The following is a 17,010-nucleotide window of genomic DNA, read 5'->3' as shown; positions in this document are numbered from 1 at the left end:
GAAAATAATCCAGGCCTTTATTCCTCATACCAAAGTGCATGACCGTACACTTTGCTATGCAGAATTCCATTTGCCACTTCTTTGCCCACTCTCCCAACCTGTCCAATTCCTTCTGCAGAATCCCTGCTCCCTCAACATTACCTGTCCCTCCACCTATCTTCATATCATCCGCAAACTTGGCCACAAAGTTATCAATTCCATCATCCAGATCATTAACATATAATGTGAAAAGTAACGGACTCAACGTCAACCCCTATGCAACACCACTAGTCACTGGCAGCCAACCAGAAAAGGCCCCCTTTATTCCCACTCTTTGTCTTCTGCCAGTCAGCCAATCTACTATCCATGCTAGTGCCTTGCCTCTAATCTCATGGGCTCCTCTCTTGTTACCCTCCTAAATTGTTATCCTCCAATGACTGTTAAGCTATCCCCATGATCCTTGAGTGGTCTTATATTGTCACTAGTACCTGCATTTTTTAATGTACCTATAAAAAGTACTTTTGTCCTCAAAGATTCTTGCAATAAAATCCCACGTTCCGTTTGCCTTTCTACTTACTTGCTATGGCTGCACATTATCTTGCACCAGAACATATATTCTATTCTCTCAAGAGAAATTACATGTTAGATTCTAAAAGCTTTCTGGAATATGTAAATTTTTGAAATAATATGTGTACACAACATGGAACAAAAGCACATGCTACTGCTGAAGGGCATAATATCTGGCTTTTGTCACAGCACACCATTATAATAAGTGCTTATATTTCCCTTGGTTTTATTCAGCAAGTCATGGGCCAATTTGAAATATTAAAACCTTTCAATTACTGCTAAACCCATCATTTTATGTTAACACTACCTTCTTGCATCCTAATCAAATGTGTGGAGTGAGGTAATGAAGAATAAGATAACCATGCTAGCATGCACATGAGTCAGAAAACTAAACAAATGATTAATTACAATTCGAGATTAACACATCCATGCTTTTGGAAAACATGTAGATTGCTTGCTCAGAGCCTGTTCTGAGGAAGATAAAACTTAAATCCTCCAGATAACTGGTACATTATCAACTGAAACAAATCAAATCAAAGTGAACTTGGATTGATTAAATAAGATGCAAACATGCACTGTAATTGTAAAACACACCTATATCATATCCGTTAACAACTAACTGAGCATTCAATTCATCCACCTTATTACGAATGCTCCTCGCATTAAGGCACAAAGCATTCAGGTTTGTTTATCTTTTCTCCCTTCTACCTTTTGCTTCAGCCCTCATTTTACAGCCCTCTGTCTCCCTGCCATATTATAAAGTTCTCATCCACCTGCCATATTAGTTTAAACGCGACCTTTCCTGCACTCTCTTTCCCATTAACTGCACACATACGCTACCACAATGTTGACCCCCCCACCCACTATTTAGTTTAAATCCACCTGTGCAGCACTAGCATGCAACCAAAGCCAAGGGTCAAATCAAAATCTACAAACTGAGTGATAGAATTTTCTTGGCAAAGATAGGATAGAATTTTCTTGGCAAGGATAGGAGGAGAAATGAATTAAGGCATGCACGTGGAATTACGATAGAGATCATCCATCATTTAACAGGCTTGAAGAACTGATTGCCTACAAGTGTTCCTTCATTTTGCCTTCTTGGAAACACAGGAAATTTATGGCATGTAGAAATTTTCATGCCCCTGAAGTCATTTTCCACTGACATACCGATCAACCAGGATTATAAAGGACTCTACTAAATACAGCAAGTTATTTTGCAACTTGAAAAGCTGACATAAGATGATCTTATATACAGTCATCCATTACCCTATCGTTATTATCAGAAGCCGTAAACGGCCAAGAAAAAACATTACCTAAGCAGGTTTAAAATTACAGTTCAGATTACAAACGTTGATTTACTTTACAGCCTGAAGATATTTTATTGTCCACAAGGTTGGCAACCCTCCCTTACCTGGTAGTTTTGAAGTAGGATCAGGCTGAGGTAGAACTCACTGAAGGCTAACTTCAGGTCACGAATGTTCCTATGATGCACACGATCCTTATGGGAGAGAGGGACCACAATCCTCCGTTGCCGCAAATTGGAGAACGTGGTGCGGTCCATCTGCACTTCAAGTGTTGACTGCAGCTCATTCTGGAGTGTAGCGAACCTACGCTGAGCTTCGGCAAGCTTTTCTGTAAGTCAGATGCATTATTGCATTAGCATATCATTTCTGAACATAGGCTCCTTCATTTAGATACTGCCTTTTATTTGTGTAAACTGCAATCCCTTTGTAACCCCTCGCTCGAGTGGTGAAAAGTCTCCAGACACTATGAATCTTCATCCCAGCATCTCAAAAGCAATGGTGTATCAATGGTTGCTGTGTTAGTTTTAAGTTTCCAAAATCCTCCAAGTTCCATTAGACAGGAGAAGGGAATCGGGGAAAGCTTTTTTTCCAAGTTTATGTCTGAAGAAGGAAGGGTCCCAACCGAAAACATCACCTATCCATGTCCTCCAGACCCACCAAGTTACTTCAGCACTTTCTGTACCATACAAGATTCCAGCATCTGCAGTTCATTGTGTCTACAAGTTTATGTATATTGTAAAAAGATAAGGTCCCAGCACCAATCCCTCTTTGTTGCATCTTGCCAATTATAGGACGAGCTGCTCTCCATGTCCTATTAACTATTCAATTTACTATTCACACCAACATTATGACCTCCTACATCATGGTATTTTCTTTATTCAATAACCCTATCAAATGCTTTATGGAAATCCATCTGATTCTCCATTGTTCACAGTACATGCTGTTTAGTTTAGATACAGCATGGAAACAGGCACTTCACCCAGCGAGTCAATGATGACCATCGATCATCTGTTCACACGAGTTCTATGTTATACCATTTTCTCATCCACTCGGGGCAATTTACAGAGGCCTATTCACCTGCAAACCCATGCGTGCTTGGGATGTCGGAGGGAACCAAAGCACCCAGAGCAAACCCACGTGGGCACAGGGTGAACGTGGCAACTCCACAGAGACAGCACCCGAGATCAGGATCGAACCCAAGTCTCTAGCTCTGTGAGGCAGCAGCTCTACCAGCAGTCTATTAGTTTTTCAAAGTAATTTTTTACAGTTCTTCAAAGAAATGTTTTTCTCACAGGGGTGTTAATCTTTGAAACTTACTTTTTCAAAAGGCAATAGAAGCAGAGTCTCTGCCAGAATTGGATAAATCCTTGATAAGTAAGGAGGTAAAAGACTACCACAGACAGATGGTGATGCTGCATTAAGGCTGTACAATCAATTAGCTGTGAAATTGCAGAGAAGGCTCTAGGAGCTGAGTGGCTCACTCCTGTTTCTAATATTCAGTAGTGCACCCATAAGATGCTGGATGAGGACAGGATCAATGTTATCGTCTGCAATCATAGGCAGGCAACACTACACTCCGCATTTGATGACTTTTACCTATGGAACCAAGGGGAAGAAAAAAAACATGAAAGGAAACTACAATGAGAAAGTGTTAGCAGCAACGTATTGATCCGGCAACTTGCACTCAATAGACAAAAAAAGGCAACGTGATTGAGGCAACAGTGCCATTGATCCCCTGCAATAGTCATTCATATAAAGAGAGAAAAAGAAAGTGAGAGTTACAAATTGTGAATCCAGAGGAAGGAATAGGGCAGAAATGGATGGGAGTCCAGGTGGGGCACAGGAAAGAATGGGGGGGGTTGGTTAGTTACCCATAATTGGAGAATTCAATTCTAATCTTGTTGGATTGTAGGTTACCCAAGCATAATGAGGTGCCGTTCCTCTACTTTGCATGTGGGCTCATTGATGATGGAGGCCGCCCAGAACGGAAATGTCAGTATGAGAATGTGAAGAGGAGTTAAAATGGTTACCAACGAGGTCATCCAAAAGACCTTGATGGACTGAGTGAAACGATTGCTCTCTGCTTGGTCTTGCTGATGTAAAGGAGACTACATCGGGAACACCGAATATCAGTAGATGAGATTAGAGGAGGTGCATGTGAACCTCTGTCTCATCTGGATGGATGTGAGGGAGGAGGTATCGGGGTAAAAGAAGGGTCCCAACCCTAAATGTCACCTATCCAGGTTCTTAGACATGCTGCCTGACCCGCTGAGTTACTCCAGCACTTTGTCTGTTTTTGTAAACCAGCATCTGCATTTCCTTGTTTCTCCAACTTTATTAGGTTTGTTGGTCTCTCTTCTCTCCAAGCTTTGTGTTATTTTAAAAAGTCAAATTCCAGCATTAGCTATTTTCACAAACTTAAAAAAGTCAGAATAATAATTGCTTCTCTGAATCTAATTTCTAAACAATTTTCTCTCAATAATTTATTTTCTAAAAAGCTAAGTCAATGTGCCTTAAACATTCTTTAATCCTTTGCTGCATACTATGCCCGCTCACTTTCTTTTGTTCAGCTAAACGGATCAGCATAAGATCTGAATTACACGGAAAAATCACAAATAAATAATTGGTTTTGATGTCGTTCCAATACTGCAGATTTGGATACCCAGTTTTGGAAAAGTAAAGGAGTTGGAGAAGATACAATTAGGTTTAAAGAGGATGGTGTCAGGGAAAATAGTCTATGGATACAAGAGACTAGGACTCGTTCTGGCACAGAAACTGAAGAACATATCGAGTTAAACTAAAAAAATTATCATGTTTTTCAAGAAAATAATCCAGCAGATTTTTGAATGAAGAAATAAAATGCCCTGTATAAAATACGATGGGGAGCAAAATCTAATTAGAGTTTTGTAAAGGGTGATTTGCTGTTGAAGAGAAAATCAGATGAAAAGGTCTAGGAATCGCACTCTCATTTATTTTGCTGACTGGCGTGGTAAGTATTGCAAACTTCTGCTTTGTTGTTTATACAAGGCCTAACATCCGCATCCTAAAACACCTCTCTCCAGTGAATCTTATAGTATTTTTTGCACTGCAGAAGAAAGGCACATGCATCCACCAGACCTGGAACAATGAAAACACTTATTTTCAAAGATAAAAAAATGATATTCTCCTTCAGTACATTTGTATAGACAAAATAAAGAGTGCATACCATGCATGAGGAAAATGATCACAGATGCCAAGAATCAGCCTCACGTGGCAAGAGTAGGAAGTGCATGTATTCCTCAGTAAATATATATATTTACATCACTGCATCAACTGCACAGTGTTTAAAACTTGGAAGAACGCTTCTGGTATGAAGGTAGACACAAAAAGCTGGAGTAACTCAGCGGATCAAACAGCATCTCGGGAGAAAAGGAATAGGTGACGTTTCGGTTCTGAAGAAGGGTCCCAACCCAAAATGTCACCCATCCTTTTTCTCCAGAGATGCTGCCTGACCCGCTGAGTTACTCCAGCACTTTGTATCTATCTCTAGTATATCAATATTAGTTAATGATTTTGCAAAATTTTCATTTATTCTAATGTGCACTGATATGTGAACAAGACTGCAAGAGGTCAGATGGGTTAAGCTTAATAAGCACTTTTTGCACACATCACACACATTATTTATTTATTTTTTGTGGTGGGGCAAAAGGCAAAAAATAATGAACAGTAATGGGAGGATCTAATGGGAGGAATCAATTAGCCATTATTGGAATTAGTGGAATTATGGTTTAAACAAAACTATAGGTTTAAAAAAAAGCCGGTGAAAAAGCTTTGAACCAAAGCAAACTTCAAACCTACATTAAATATTGTCTAGGCAGCATTATTTTGAGAGAAAGAGGAAATGCAGGTTTTCTCACACAAATGCTGTACCACATGGGTGTGAAGAGAAAGGCTACAATATTTGAACAATGATCTGAAAAAAAGGGAAATTAGATAATAAACATACAGTTCACTCCGGTTAAAGAGCCACCATCTGAATAAAATGCATACAATTGTTTTTAAAGCAGAGTATTAGTTCTTACTTTTCAAAGAAATCTACTTTTCAACTCTTTTCAATATATTATCAATTCATAGATTGCAAACACAAAATATTACTTTATAATATAAATCCCTGAATGAAATTTAATTATTAATGCACTATAACTTGTTGCTTAATTTGATTTGATAATTCTCCTTAGATGCTCAATTATTTAAACAAAAGTAATTTAGTTTTTAGGTTAACTAGATTTCTGGAAGCTAGGAAATTGAGAAAGGCAAAAATATGTTTGGTACGAGTATGAACAAATAATGGCTAATTGGTTTTGTAAACTGTTTTGGAATAGAGTACAGAGGGCTCTTGAATTGCAGTCAGGAGGGGTGGGTGGGGAAGAATGAGTGGACCAGGGCAGGGGAGGGGAAGATGTAATGCATGATGAGATCCTGCTGTTGGAAATAATGAAGGATATTTTGCTAGATACGAATTAAATAGGATGATAGGTGAGGACTAATGGAATTCTGTTCTGTCTGGAGAGAGGGAGGACCGATACAAGAAGAGACAGAGCCGTCTGTACTTTTTGAGAAGGCTCTGCTCCCTCAATGTCTGCAGCAAGATGCTGCAGATGTTCTACCAATCGGTGGTAGCCACGCCATCTTCGCTGTCGTATACTGGGACAGCAGGGCGAAGGCCGTGGACACCAATAGGATTAACAAACTCATCAGGAAGGCTGGCTCCGTCCTGGGGGTGGAGTTGGATTCATGGGAGAGGTCTTGGAGGGGAGGATGTCCCTCAAACTGCGGATCATCTTAGACAATACAGCTCACCCCCTCAGTGACACACTAGTCAACCTGAGAAATACCTTCAGCAACAGACTGGTTCCACCAAGATGCAGCCCAGAACAATCCAGGAGATCGTTCTTCCATGAGGCTATCAAACGGCACAACTCCCTCCCTTCTGTTGTGGGGTAGACTGATGTTCATGAAGTTAAATCAAAGCTTCATGCTGTGTTATCTCAATAGAATGGGATGTATAGATGAAAGTAAAATTTAGGATAGACACCAGAAAGACATTATGGTTTAAAGTGTGACTTGGAATGAGTGGCCGAATACTTGCCAGTAACAATCTAAGATTTTTTTAAAACAGTAAATGACAAAATGTTGGAAATTTCGTTCTTTCACTCCTGACAGACAAGCTAAGAGGCAGAAAAATATTCTGTCATTTATAGCTATCTTGTAATAAAGAGAATGGCAGTAGCCAGGTTATTGGGAACATGTAAAGTCATATAATTTGGAATGAAGAACAAAAGAACAATATTATTTAAATAGAGAAAAATTTGCAGAAAACTATTGCACAAAGGAATGTTAGGGGTCCTTATGCATGAAACACAGAAAATTGCGATTGCAGGATGCAAAGTGATATTGACCTTTATTTCAAGGAAACCTGGAGTGAAAAAGAAGGGAATTCTGACTACAATTGCACAAGGTACCAGTGAGACCATGTCTTGAGTACTCTAAACAATTTGGATTGTCCCCATTGTCCCTCCAGTAAAGCTATTATTTTACTGATGGCACTTCAGAAAGGGTCCACTAGGATGATCCCAGGTATGGAGGGATTATCCTAAGAGGAAAGCTTGAACAGGATGTGAGTGTATTCGATGGAGTTTAGAAAAATAAGAGGAAAACTTTCTGAAATGTGTATCCTCGGGGAGCTAAACAGGTTAAATGCTGAGAGGGTGTTTCCAGAAACAGAGTCCATGGTTTCAAAACCATGGGATGGAGATCGCCATTGAAAATTGAGGAGCATCAGAGGATAGTGACTCTTGGGAACCCTTTGCCAGAGAGAGTTGTGGATGGAGAGTGCTTTTGTACATTTGAGGCAGATAGATTTATAATTAGTAAAGGAATACATGGTCATAGGGAAAGAACAGGGAAGTGGACAAGAGATTAACTGTGATATGATTTATTGACGGAGCAGGATTGAGGAGCTGAATGAAATACATCTGTTGTCAATTCTTATGGTCTTAAAATTTCCTCTTCCATTTAACAGATAAGGATGACATTTCTAATTCCAAAACAGAATTAGACATTGATGAGTGTGCCATAAAGCTGATGTAAAGAGCGATTCAATTACATCACATGCCACAAGGGGTAAGCCTGTATGACAAATGCCATTTGATCTTGATTATATTTCATTCCCACTGATCCATCATAAATTTTCTTGTCTATAGTGTCAATTAAAACCTCTTTCCTGGAAGTGTCCTCAGGAACACAAACACAAACTTTATTTGAGACATTTGAAAGTAAGGCTGCATCTGTGGAGGGAATGAATTCATTATGTTCATTAACTTCCACAAATACTGATTAACTTTTCCAGCAGTTTGTTTTTTTTTGCTCAAATGTTTGGGAGTAATATGCCTCAAATGAGCTCCATAAACCAAATAGTATTTGCTCTTATCTATCTATCTATCTATCTATCTATCTATCTATCTATCTATCTATCTATCTATCTATCTATCTATCTATCTATCTATCTATCTATCTATCTATCTATCTATCTATCTATCTATCTATCTATCTATCTATCTATCTATCTATCTATCTATCTATCTATCTATCTATCTATCTATCTATCTATCTATCTATCTATCTATCTATATGACTAAAACTCTCATATTGTATATATACATACATGGAATACACATGTATACACACACACACATATATATATATATATTAGATTTAGTATGTTCCCGAACTGCAGCCAAAACGGTACACGATAGCGCAACAATTTTAGTACCATCTTAATCACCATTGTCTTGTGGTTCAAATGGTTGCTATATTTTTTAAGTTTTTCACTTTTTAAAGTTTAAAAAACACGTTTTCAAAGTTTAAAAAATCACTTTTCTATTTCCGCTGGCTGTCATCCGCGTTCGACATCACAATGGGACCTGCCCGTGTGACGGGAGTGGCGGCCAATGAGGGGGGGGCCTCCTTTTTCCACCTGCTCTGCCCATCAGCCATGTTCGACGTCGCAATGGGATCCGCCCGCGATGGCCGTCGGGGATGGGACTTGCCAGAGTGACGGGAATGGCGGCCAATGAGGGGGGTGGGGGGGGGGCTGCTGAACCGACGAGCTGAAACTTTAATAAATGCGCTCCCCCTCCCACCCCGCCGGAAGGACCGACGCCCGTGACCTTCCTCCCGTGGTTCAGAGCAGGGGCCGAGGGGGTCCATCAGTTGGGGGAGAGTTGCACACTCAGATGCGGCGGCCATCTTACACAATTCTTACGTAATATGGCTGCCGCATTCGCGTGTGCTCAGTTGGGGGAGGGTTGCCGCTCGGAGGGGGGCGGGACCCACACTAGTGACGGTCAATGAGGGGGGGGGGGGGGGTGAGGAGAGTTCTCCTGCTGCTGGCCACAGGAGAGGTTTTCACAGAGAGTTGCCGGGCCTGCAGGAGCGATTTGGACCCACGGGTCCACGCCAGTCTAGTAATTTATAATATTGAGATATTTAATTTAAAAATTAATGAATAATTTGTATGTTTACAGAATGAACTGCCAAACAACGTGGTTAAGGTGTACATTAACAACATTCCAAAATACATTTTGGAGAGATACGTGTATAGGAATGTTTTAGAACAGGGGTCTCCAAACTATGGCCCCCTGGGCCACATCCGACCCGCCAAGAGATCTTATCTGGCCCGCCAAGAGATCTTATCTGGCCCGCCAAGAGATCTTATCTGGCCCGCCAAGAGATTTTAACACGCTCCGTGCTGCAGCTCAGCTTTCCCCCATCTTCTCCCATCAGCACCTTCCTGACGCTTCAAGTGTCCCGACACCTATCCCCGTTCATGCACTCCTCGCTCATCGAAGCTCGGCGCCCCTGCTCCGCGCCTTGGTTCCTGCGGCTCTTCGGCTCCTCGTCGCCAATGCTGGCCCTCCAGCCCTTCTCCCCGCTTGCCATCTCCGTTTCCACTTCGACGGCGCTCAATACCTCGAGGCTGGGGCCGCCGAGCAGAGTCGTGCTCCTCCTCTTCCTCCTCCTCCAAGGCCGTCGAGCACGGCTCCCTGGGCCCTTCGCCCTCAGGCCCCGGCAGGTCACTGAACTCCAGCGCTCACTGCTTCTGCCCCTGCAGACCCTCCAGGACCCTCGGCTCCTTCCCGTTGCTCCTCTCCCAGCTCTCTCAACCCTGTCCTTTCCTCCTCCACCTCCTCTTCTTCTTCTTCTTCTCCCCCCAGTCGGCGGCCCTCTCCTTCTCGGCTTTGCTCTCCTGCCTCCCTTCCCGGCCGCGTTTCCCCTTCTCCCACCGGCTGGCCAGATGTCTTCCCAGCTGCTTCTTGCTTTGTAGCCCTTCTCCCGGTTCCTCTTCCTTCGCTTGAACCTCCAGCTTCTTCCCCATTTTTTTACAGCACAAACATTGACCATTTTGGCATTTTTTTCAAGGTAAGAACGTATGTGTTGCATGTGTTACTAGTGTATGCTGGAAGCTGCCATGTACTCCAGATGATTTGAATTTCTTCCATTTGTTGTACTCAAGTTCTTTTTTGAGTTCATTAAATTTATAAAACTGACATTTCTTTATTTTTTCCTACGGCCTGCAAAAATGTGTCAAATATATAATGTGGCCTTCATGCTGAAAGTTTGGAGGCCCCTGTTTTAGAGGGTGTTGGTCAAAGGCAGGAAATAGGAGTAGCTTAGATGGGCACTTGGTTGACAGAGTCAAGTTAGGTTAAAAATGGCCTGTTTCCGTGCTTTATGACTATGATACTAATTATTCATTTTGTATTTAGATCTTAATATTTTTGTATATATTATTCTGTATACAATTTACCTCAATATGCTAAGATTACAAATGGTCTAGGTGAGCTATGTAAATAGGATGCAATTGATTTGATAATTATGGATCTTGTGATGGAACCTGCACTTTTGATCTCTTCAATGTACATCCGGACGATTTTTCAAGTCACCTGGGAGCACAGAAGAATAGATGTGAAGAAGTGGTGATGGACAGCATTAACACATATGACAGCTGACCTATTATCTAATGGCTGTGTCAAAGGCCAGTATACAAAAAGGGGGAAAGGAAGAGAATAAGGAAAGACAATGAAGAGGCAATGATTTATGGTTGGAATAGAAACCATTTCAGGAGATGATCTGCCTGTGATTGATATAGCAAAAGTGAAACCAAAGGCTGTTCCACAGAGATAAACATAGAGGAGGTTGGTAGTAAGATCAACACATAAGAAGCAATATGTGTTGTTCCTTGCTTCTGCTTAAACTTTAAGTTGCAAAGGTGACAATGAGGGAGAACGTACCATAGAGTGTCAAATCAAAATAATTTTGTGAATTTGAATAGGGCTGTTTTTGTGCTGCTGTTGCGAGAAGGGTAGCCAGAGAAATTTAAATAAAGAATTATAGCAAAAACTGGCACAGAGTTGCGAGGCAACAACATATTTAAAGATACTGAAGAGAAAATACCTGGAAATTGAGAGGCAGTTTACATCAAAGTAGTAGTCAATTATATTCTTACAGTGATGGTGTAATGACAGTAGGACTAGAAGTTTAAATTCAGACAAGAAACAGCCTCTTTAATCTGCATCTCTTTGAATTAAGCAGCCAGTTACTGAAAAGTGTTGTTCATTTAGAAGCCAACATCACGCTATAGACAGTTAATAATGCAAAATGGTGCAGAGGGGTCACTATTATATTTCTCAGTTGAGCTGATTTTGAAGGAGATGGTGTCAAAGATATGCCAGGATGGCTTTCATAAGGCTTCTTTCTAATATGTTCATAAATGTTTAATAAATTGCCTGGCTTTAAAATAAAGTCACCATTTTTGGAAAAAATGAAAACTCAATTTAGCAATGCAAATTGATAAGCCAAGGAACACTTATGAAGTGTTTGAAAATTTACATCAAGAGAAAATTTGCTCTTTGATTTGTATTTTCCAGCTTCGTAAAGATTGCTCCAGTAGATTTGAGCTTATCATGCCCAACCACAGTTACTTTAATGTTGTGAAAGTTAATAACTAAACTGATATTTACATTTATAAAAGATCCCAGTAGTAAAACAGTTTTATTCCTTTGTTGCAGAGTCCCTGAACAGTGTTTCTTATAATCCAAGATATTTCCTCTGCATCTGCTGCCAAATACAAAACTGATTCCATAATCCTTTGGGTAGAAAGGAAAGGGGATCAAGAGTACATTCCAGCACTGATTTTCACTCCGTAGGGATTTTATTTTCTGACACTGGAAGAATAGAAACTCCAGCTTTCAAGGTGAAATATTGTTGCTCTTTCATGTGAATGTAAAAAATAATTAAAGAAAGGAAAGGGGGTGGTTTCTGTGTCCTGGCCAAAATCTCTCCTTCAACCAAAACAAATGGAAAAGTTTCAAAGGTCAATGAGAGGAAACCCAGTTGAAGTATGGAACATGAATTATATCAGGTTCTGTCTGGCCTTAGTTTATGATATAAAACGTAAACAATACTTCCAAGTAACAGATGACACATCTTGGTCCTTAAAATATCTGTTAGGTAAAAGGAAATTCAGCGTAAATTCAGTAATGTACAGCACTTGATGGTACGAAGAAAGCTCTTGGCACAGAGAACTCTTGAACACTGATATATAGCTCACATATTTTATGTTACCAAATAGCAGTGGAGTACTAATTCTGGAAACTTAGTTCTCTAGCAGTTTAACACTTGTTAACTGGAACCATTCAGGAAGAACAGCCACTGCAAGAGCCATCAAACCACTGGGGACACAGAATATACTTGATGAGAACATAAGCAGACATATTCGCTTTCTAAGGAGGAAATTAATAGGATTAAATGTAAGACAACTATCAGGTTCCTACAACTATCAGGTTCTTGAACCGAGCAGTACAACCCTATTGCTACCTCAACAATGGAACACAACAGATCATCTCTTGCACTCTTATGGACTTGATTTTTAATTGCGTATTTTTGCAAAAATGTTTTGTTTTTTGCAATCTTTTCCTTTTCACTGTCTTGTAGAAAGTATGTGTAATTTATGCATAATGTATGTTGTGCGTTGTATGAGTCTATGTGCCTGTGATTCTGCTACAAGCAAGTTTTCCATCGTACCCACATATTACCATCCGTGCATATGACAATAAATTCAACTTGACTCTACTTGAACAGCACACAATCTGAAGCAGCGATGAGTTAATTTGAAAAGCATCCAATTTCACGGCATCATATTCTTAAGTTACAATTTTCAGGCCCACCTGATTTACATAATAGGTGAGCTAGATAAACTCGCACTTACATAGACAATTCACAATAGGAGGTACCATTTTCTGATTAACCTGCTTATTGCAACAGGAGAATGGCAAAGACTTCCCACACACTTCATAGATATAAAAGCATCCCCTGGGCTCGCTGCTCTTCTAGTTTCGGCCATTGTTAGTGTGACACTGGGAAGGCGAGTGAGAGCAATGGAGACGGTGGAGAGCAAGTGCCGGCCGAGTCACTGGCATCTTCCACAAGGTTGACGCTGCTGTTGTTGCAGCTCACATTGTAGCCCCTGGCCGACAGCGCTTTCCTCAGGCCACCACCACGAACAGGACGCGGTCAGCCATCGTGGGGCACCCTCTACTCTCACGATTTACTGCTTCTTCCTGTTGGCTGTCGCTTTGTCCGCCTCCCCTTCATTCCCGCCTCCTCCTCCTCTCCCAGAGTAGCTGACATCTTCCACCTTGACTCTGGGGGTGGGAAGGAGGCCTGCCAGTTCTTGGCCCGCATCCGTATTTCAGTGCCATGACATTTCATATGCTACTCTAAATACTTCTTGAACATTCTGAGAGTTCAGGGATACACCATCTCCCAGACAATGTGTTCCAGATTTCAATCACCTTTTGGGTGAAAAGATTCTCCCTTAAATCCCTCCCAATCTCCTATTTTTTACCTTAAACCTGTAAAGGTTACTGACAATTTATTCACAAAATGCTGGAGTAACTCAGCAGGTCAGGCAGCATCTCGGGAGAGAAGGAATGGGTGACGTTTCGGGTCGAGACCCTTCTTCTTACTGACAACACTGCTGAGAGGAAAAGGTTCACAGTATGTACTCTATTAATGCTCCTCATAATTTTGCATATTTCAATCAGTCTCCAGTGCTCTAAAGGTAACAGACCCAGTTTATAGTCTCTGTGATCTAATTAATGTTTTTTATGATTGCACCATAATCGCTTTGCTCTTATATTCTCCCTCCTGCCTAATAAAGGCAAGTATATGATTATATATAGGATGCTATCTTAACCACCTTACCTACATCCAGGGATCCTAAAAACATTACCATCAAGGTCCACCTACTCCTCAGTACTTTCCACGGTTCTTTCTGTATATTCTAGCCTTTTTAGTCTTACTAAAAAACACCATCAAATACTCTTGAGGACTAAACTCCACCTGTTTCACCAACTCATTATACTCATTCCAGAACTGAAGATTATCTTCCTCATTATCACCGGTATCACCAATCCTACTAATTATTTTCATACATTTGAATCCAGATCATTAACTTATATAATAAGCAGCAAAGGTCCTAGCACTGATACCTATAGTGTACCACTGGTCACAGTCTTCCAATTCCAAAAATAGCCTTTCACCATCAATCTCTGCGTCTTATCATCTCACCTATTTTTGGATCCAATCTGCCAAACTTTCCTGGATTCCATGGGCTTTCATCCTTTTGGATGAGAATCCCATGTGGTCCTTTGTCAAAGATCTCCATGTAGACAACATCAACTGCACTATCCTCAGAAACATTTATCGTTTTGAAAAATGTAATGACATTTGTCACAATCTGATACTATTTTCCCTAGCTATCTCATCAAAACGTGACTCAAGCAACATTTGAGTAAAAAAAGAGATATGTACAGAGCAGCACCCAGAACTCTTACTCTACCTTCTATAATAGTTTTCCCTGACAGGAGCATGTAGATTGACAATTCACCTTATACAGATACTTCAAAAGACTTTCTTCAAAATTCTGGGATGGAATTAGATGTTGAATTACTAAATTTCCGGCGAGTCTGTACCTCATTTAAAATTAGATTCCTTGGAATGTCCAGCCTCTATCATCTTACAAACTCCGTATCCCAATGGGAGCGTCACAGGTCCTCTATTCCTCAATCGTACAGACAGTCTAGTACCACATATACATCATCTATCTTTGTCACTGTTAATAGGCCCCTTAAGCTGAAAAGCGAGTAGGGAAGGGAATTAAAGTCAAAATAGTTACGCTGATTTTAACACATTGCTACTGCCTTCAGCTGAGATCAGTTTAATATATCAAAGTGGAATCAGTTTACCAGCAGATGGAGCACTACTCTTCTAGTTTTACTAATGTATTTCTCTTTTCAGTGCCGCTTCCACCATACCAAGTTTTGACCAAGAAACAATCTACTTTTCAAAGATTCTTATTAATCAATATGTATTAAATAAATACTCAAACGTATATTTATTGAAGCTGCTTTTTTTCTTCCATTTATTATGCCCATTGACATAGTGTTTGTGCAGAACATTAAGAAAACGCTTGAGTGAAATTTAAGAGTTTATAGTTTGGGACAATGACTTTGGAGTGATAGATGTTACAATGGCAGAAGAAAGCAAACAGTAAGAGGCAGCCTATATCCAAAGTCTTTACTATCTATATTAGTGATCTAAATGTGGATGTTGAGGACATAGTCTCTGAAATAAAAACAGAAAATCCTGAAAATATTTAGCTAGTCAGGCAGCTTATGTAGAAAGAGTTGATGTTTCAGGTTGAAGATTATCAGAATGTGAAAGGTGAAAACATGAAGATTTTGGCAAGGCACAGAATGACAGGTTAGGGAGTTCTAAAAACACCCATAATTTAACATGTATCATGCCAGGTCTATGTTTAGAATTCCATGGAATTTGCATGAACTGGAAGCTTTTTCTACAGATTCACTACTGTTTGTTATAGAAGAAATGGGCCTGGTTTAGACTGGGGCAGAGATTACTTTGTAAAGAAACCCACTCACAACCTGAATAATCTTGGAGTCAGTTATTTCCTGAATATTCCTCTTAAATTTGGCCAAGGAAAATTATTTTCATACTTCTCCCAAAAGATCAAATAGCTTTAGGCGAAATAGAAAATATAATGATACATATGCACCATACTTTCTTGATGCAGGCTGGATGATCTTTACTTAACTATGCTAGCTCATACTCCATGATTTGTCATGATTCTAATATCAAAAATGCATCAACAAGGTAGATAAAGAGAGGCATAAAATAGTATGTTTTAGACTTTATAGACTTTACAGGTACAATGTGGAAACAGGCTCTGTGGCCCACTGAGTCTGCACCAACCAGCGATCACCCAGTATACTGGCAGTGCCCTACATAAAAGGAACAATTTTGCAACTTACCAAAGCCAATTAACCTACAAACCTGTACATCTTTGGAATGTGGGAGGAAACCGGAACACTGGGAGAAAACACACGCGGTCACAGGGAGAACGTACAAACTCTGTAGTCAGGATTGAACCTGGGTCTCTGGCGCCGTGTGGCAGCAACTCTACCGCTGCCACCATTGTGCCGTTTTAGTGAGATAACATAACGAAAAGTATTTTCTTACAGTTAAGTAATTTGTAATTGTTCCTAATTATTGAAAAGATACAAACGTGAACAACACATTACTGACTTTTCTTTAGCATTTAACATTACCTGAATAGAATGTATTGATTTTGGCAAGTTCCTTTTCGCAACACTGGAAGAATTTCTCTTCAAATCTGGCGTAATATCTCTTAACAGTATCTTCATCTGTAACTGGAAACAAAGAGAAGAATATTACTGATAATCCAGGTTTATTTACACATATTTCAAATTCAGGCTTTTATGATAATTTCCTAGATTCAGCAAAAGCAAAATTTTATTGTTATGTAAATTGGGTGACATTGCATTTTCTTTACAGATGAAAATGTGTGGCATGGAACTGTAATGATATAGCCCTTTGATATCTGAATCAGCTATCATTATTATCGTGTTTCTCTTATTCATTATTCTCTTATTTCATTATTATAGCTTTTCTCTGTACCTCGGTACACGTGACAATAAACTAAACAAAATTCTTCTCATCTTCCAGTGGGAAACAA

The 17,010-nt window shown here is 40.1% G+C and overlaps 1 protein-coding gene across 2 annotated transcripts in view; it reads right to left on the bottom strand.

The window, feature by feature from the left end:
- LOC144597825 (solute carrier family 53 member 1-like) overlaps positions 1 to 17,010 on the bottom strand; it is a 188,157-nt gene that overhangs the window by 67,207 nt on the left and 103,940 nt on the right. For both annotated transcript variants that reach the window (XM_078407455.1, XM_078407456.1), the window contains exons 3-4: positions 16,583 to 16,684; positions 1,958 to 2,178 (exon numbers count right to left, since the gene is read on the bottom strand). In XM_078407455.1, coding sequence (XP_078263581.1) covers positions 1,958 to 2,178; positions 16,583 to 16,684 — 323 coding nt within the window. The remainder of the gene's footprint in view (positions 1 to 1,957; positions 2,179 to 16,582; positions 16,685 to 17,010) is intronic.

Source organism: Rhinoraja longicauda, chromosome 11 (genome assembly GCF_053455715.1).
Source record: "Rhinoraja longicauda isolate Sanriku21f chromosome 11, sRhiLon1.1, whole genome shotgun sequence".
Classification (NCBI taxonomy): domain Eukaryota; kingdom Metazoa; phylum Chordata; class Chondrichthyes; order Rajiformes; family Arhynchobatidae; genus Rhinoraja; species Rhinoraja longicauda.
The sequence above is the reverse complement of the archived record's forward strand: the minus strand, read 5'-3'. Positions and strand labels throughout refer to the sequence as shown.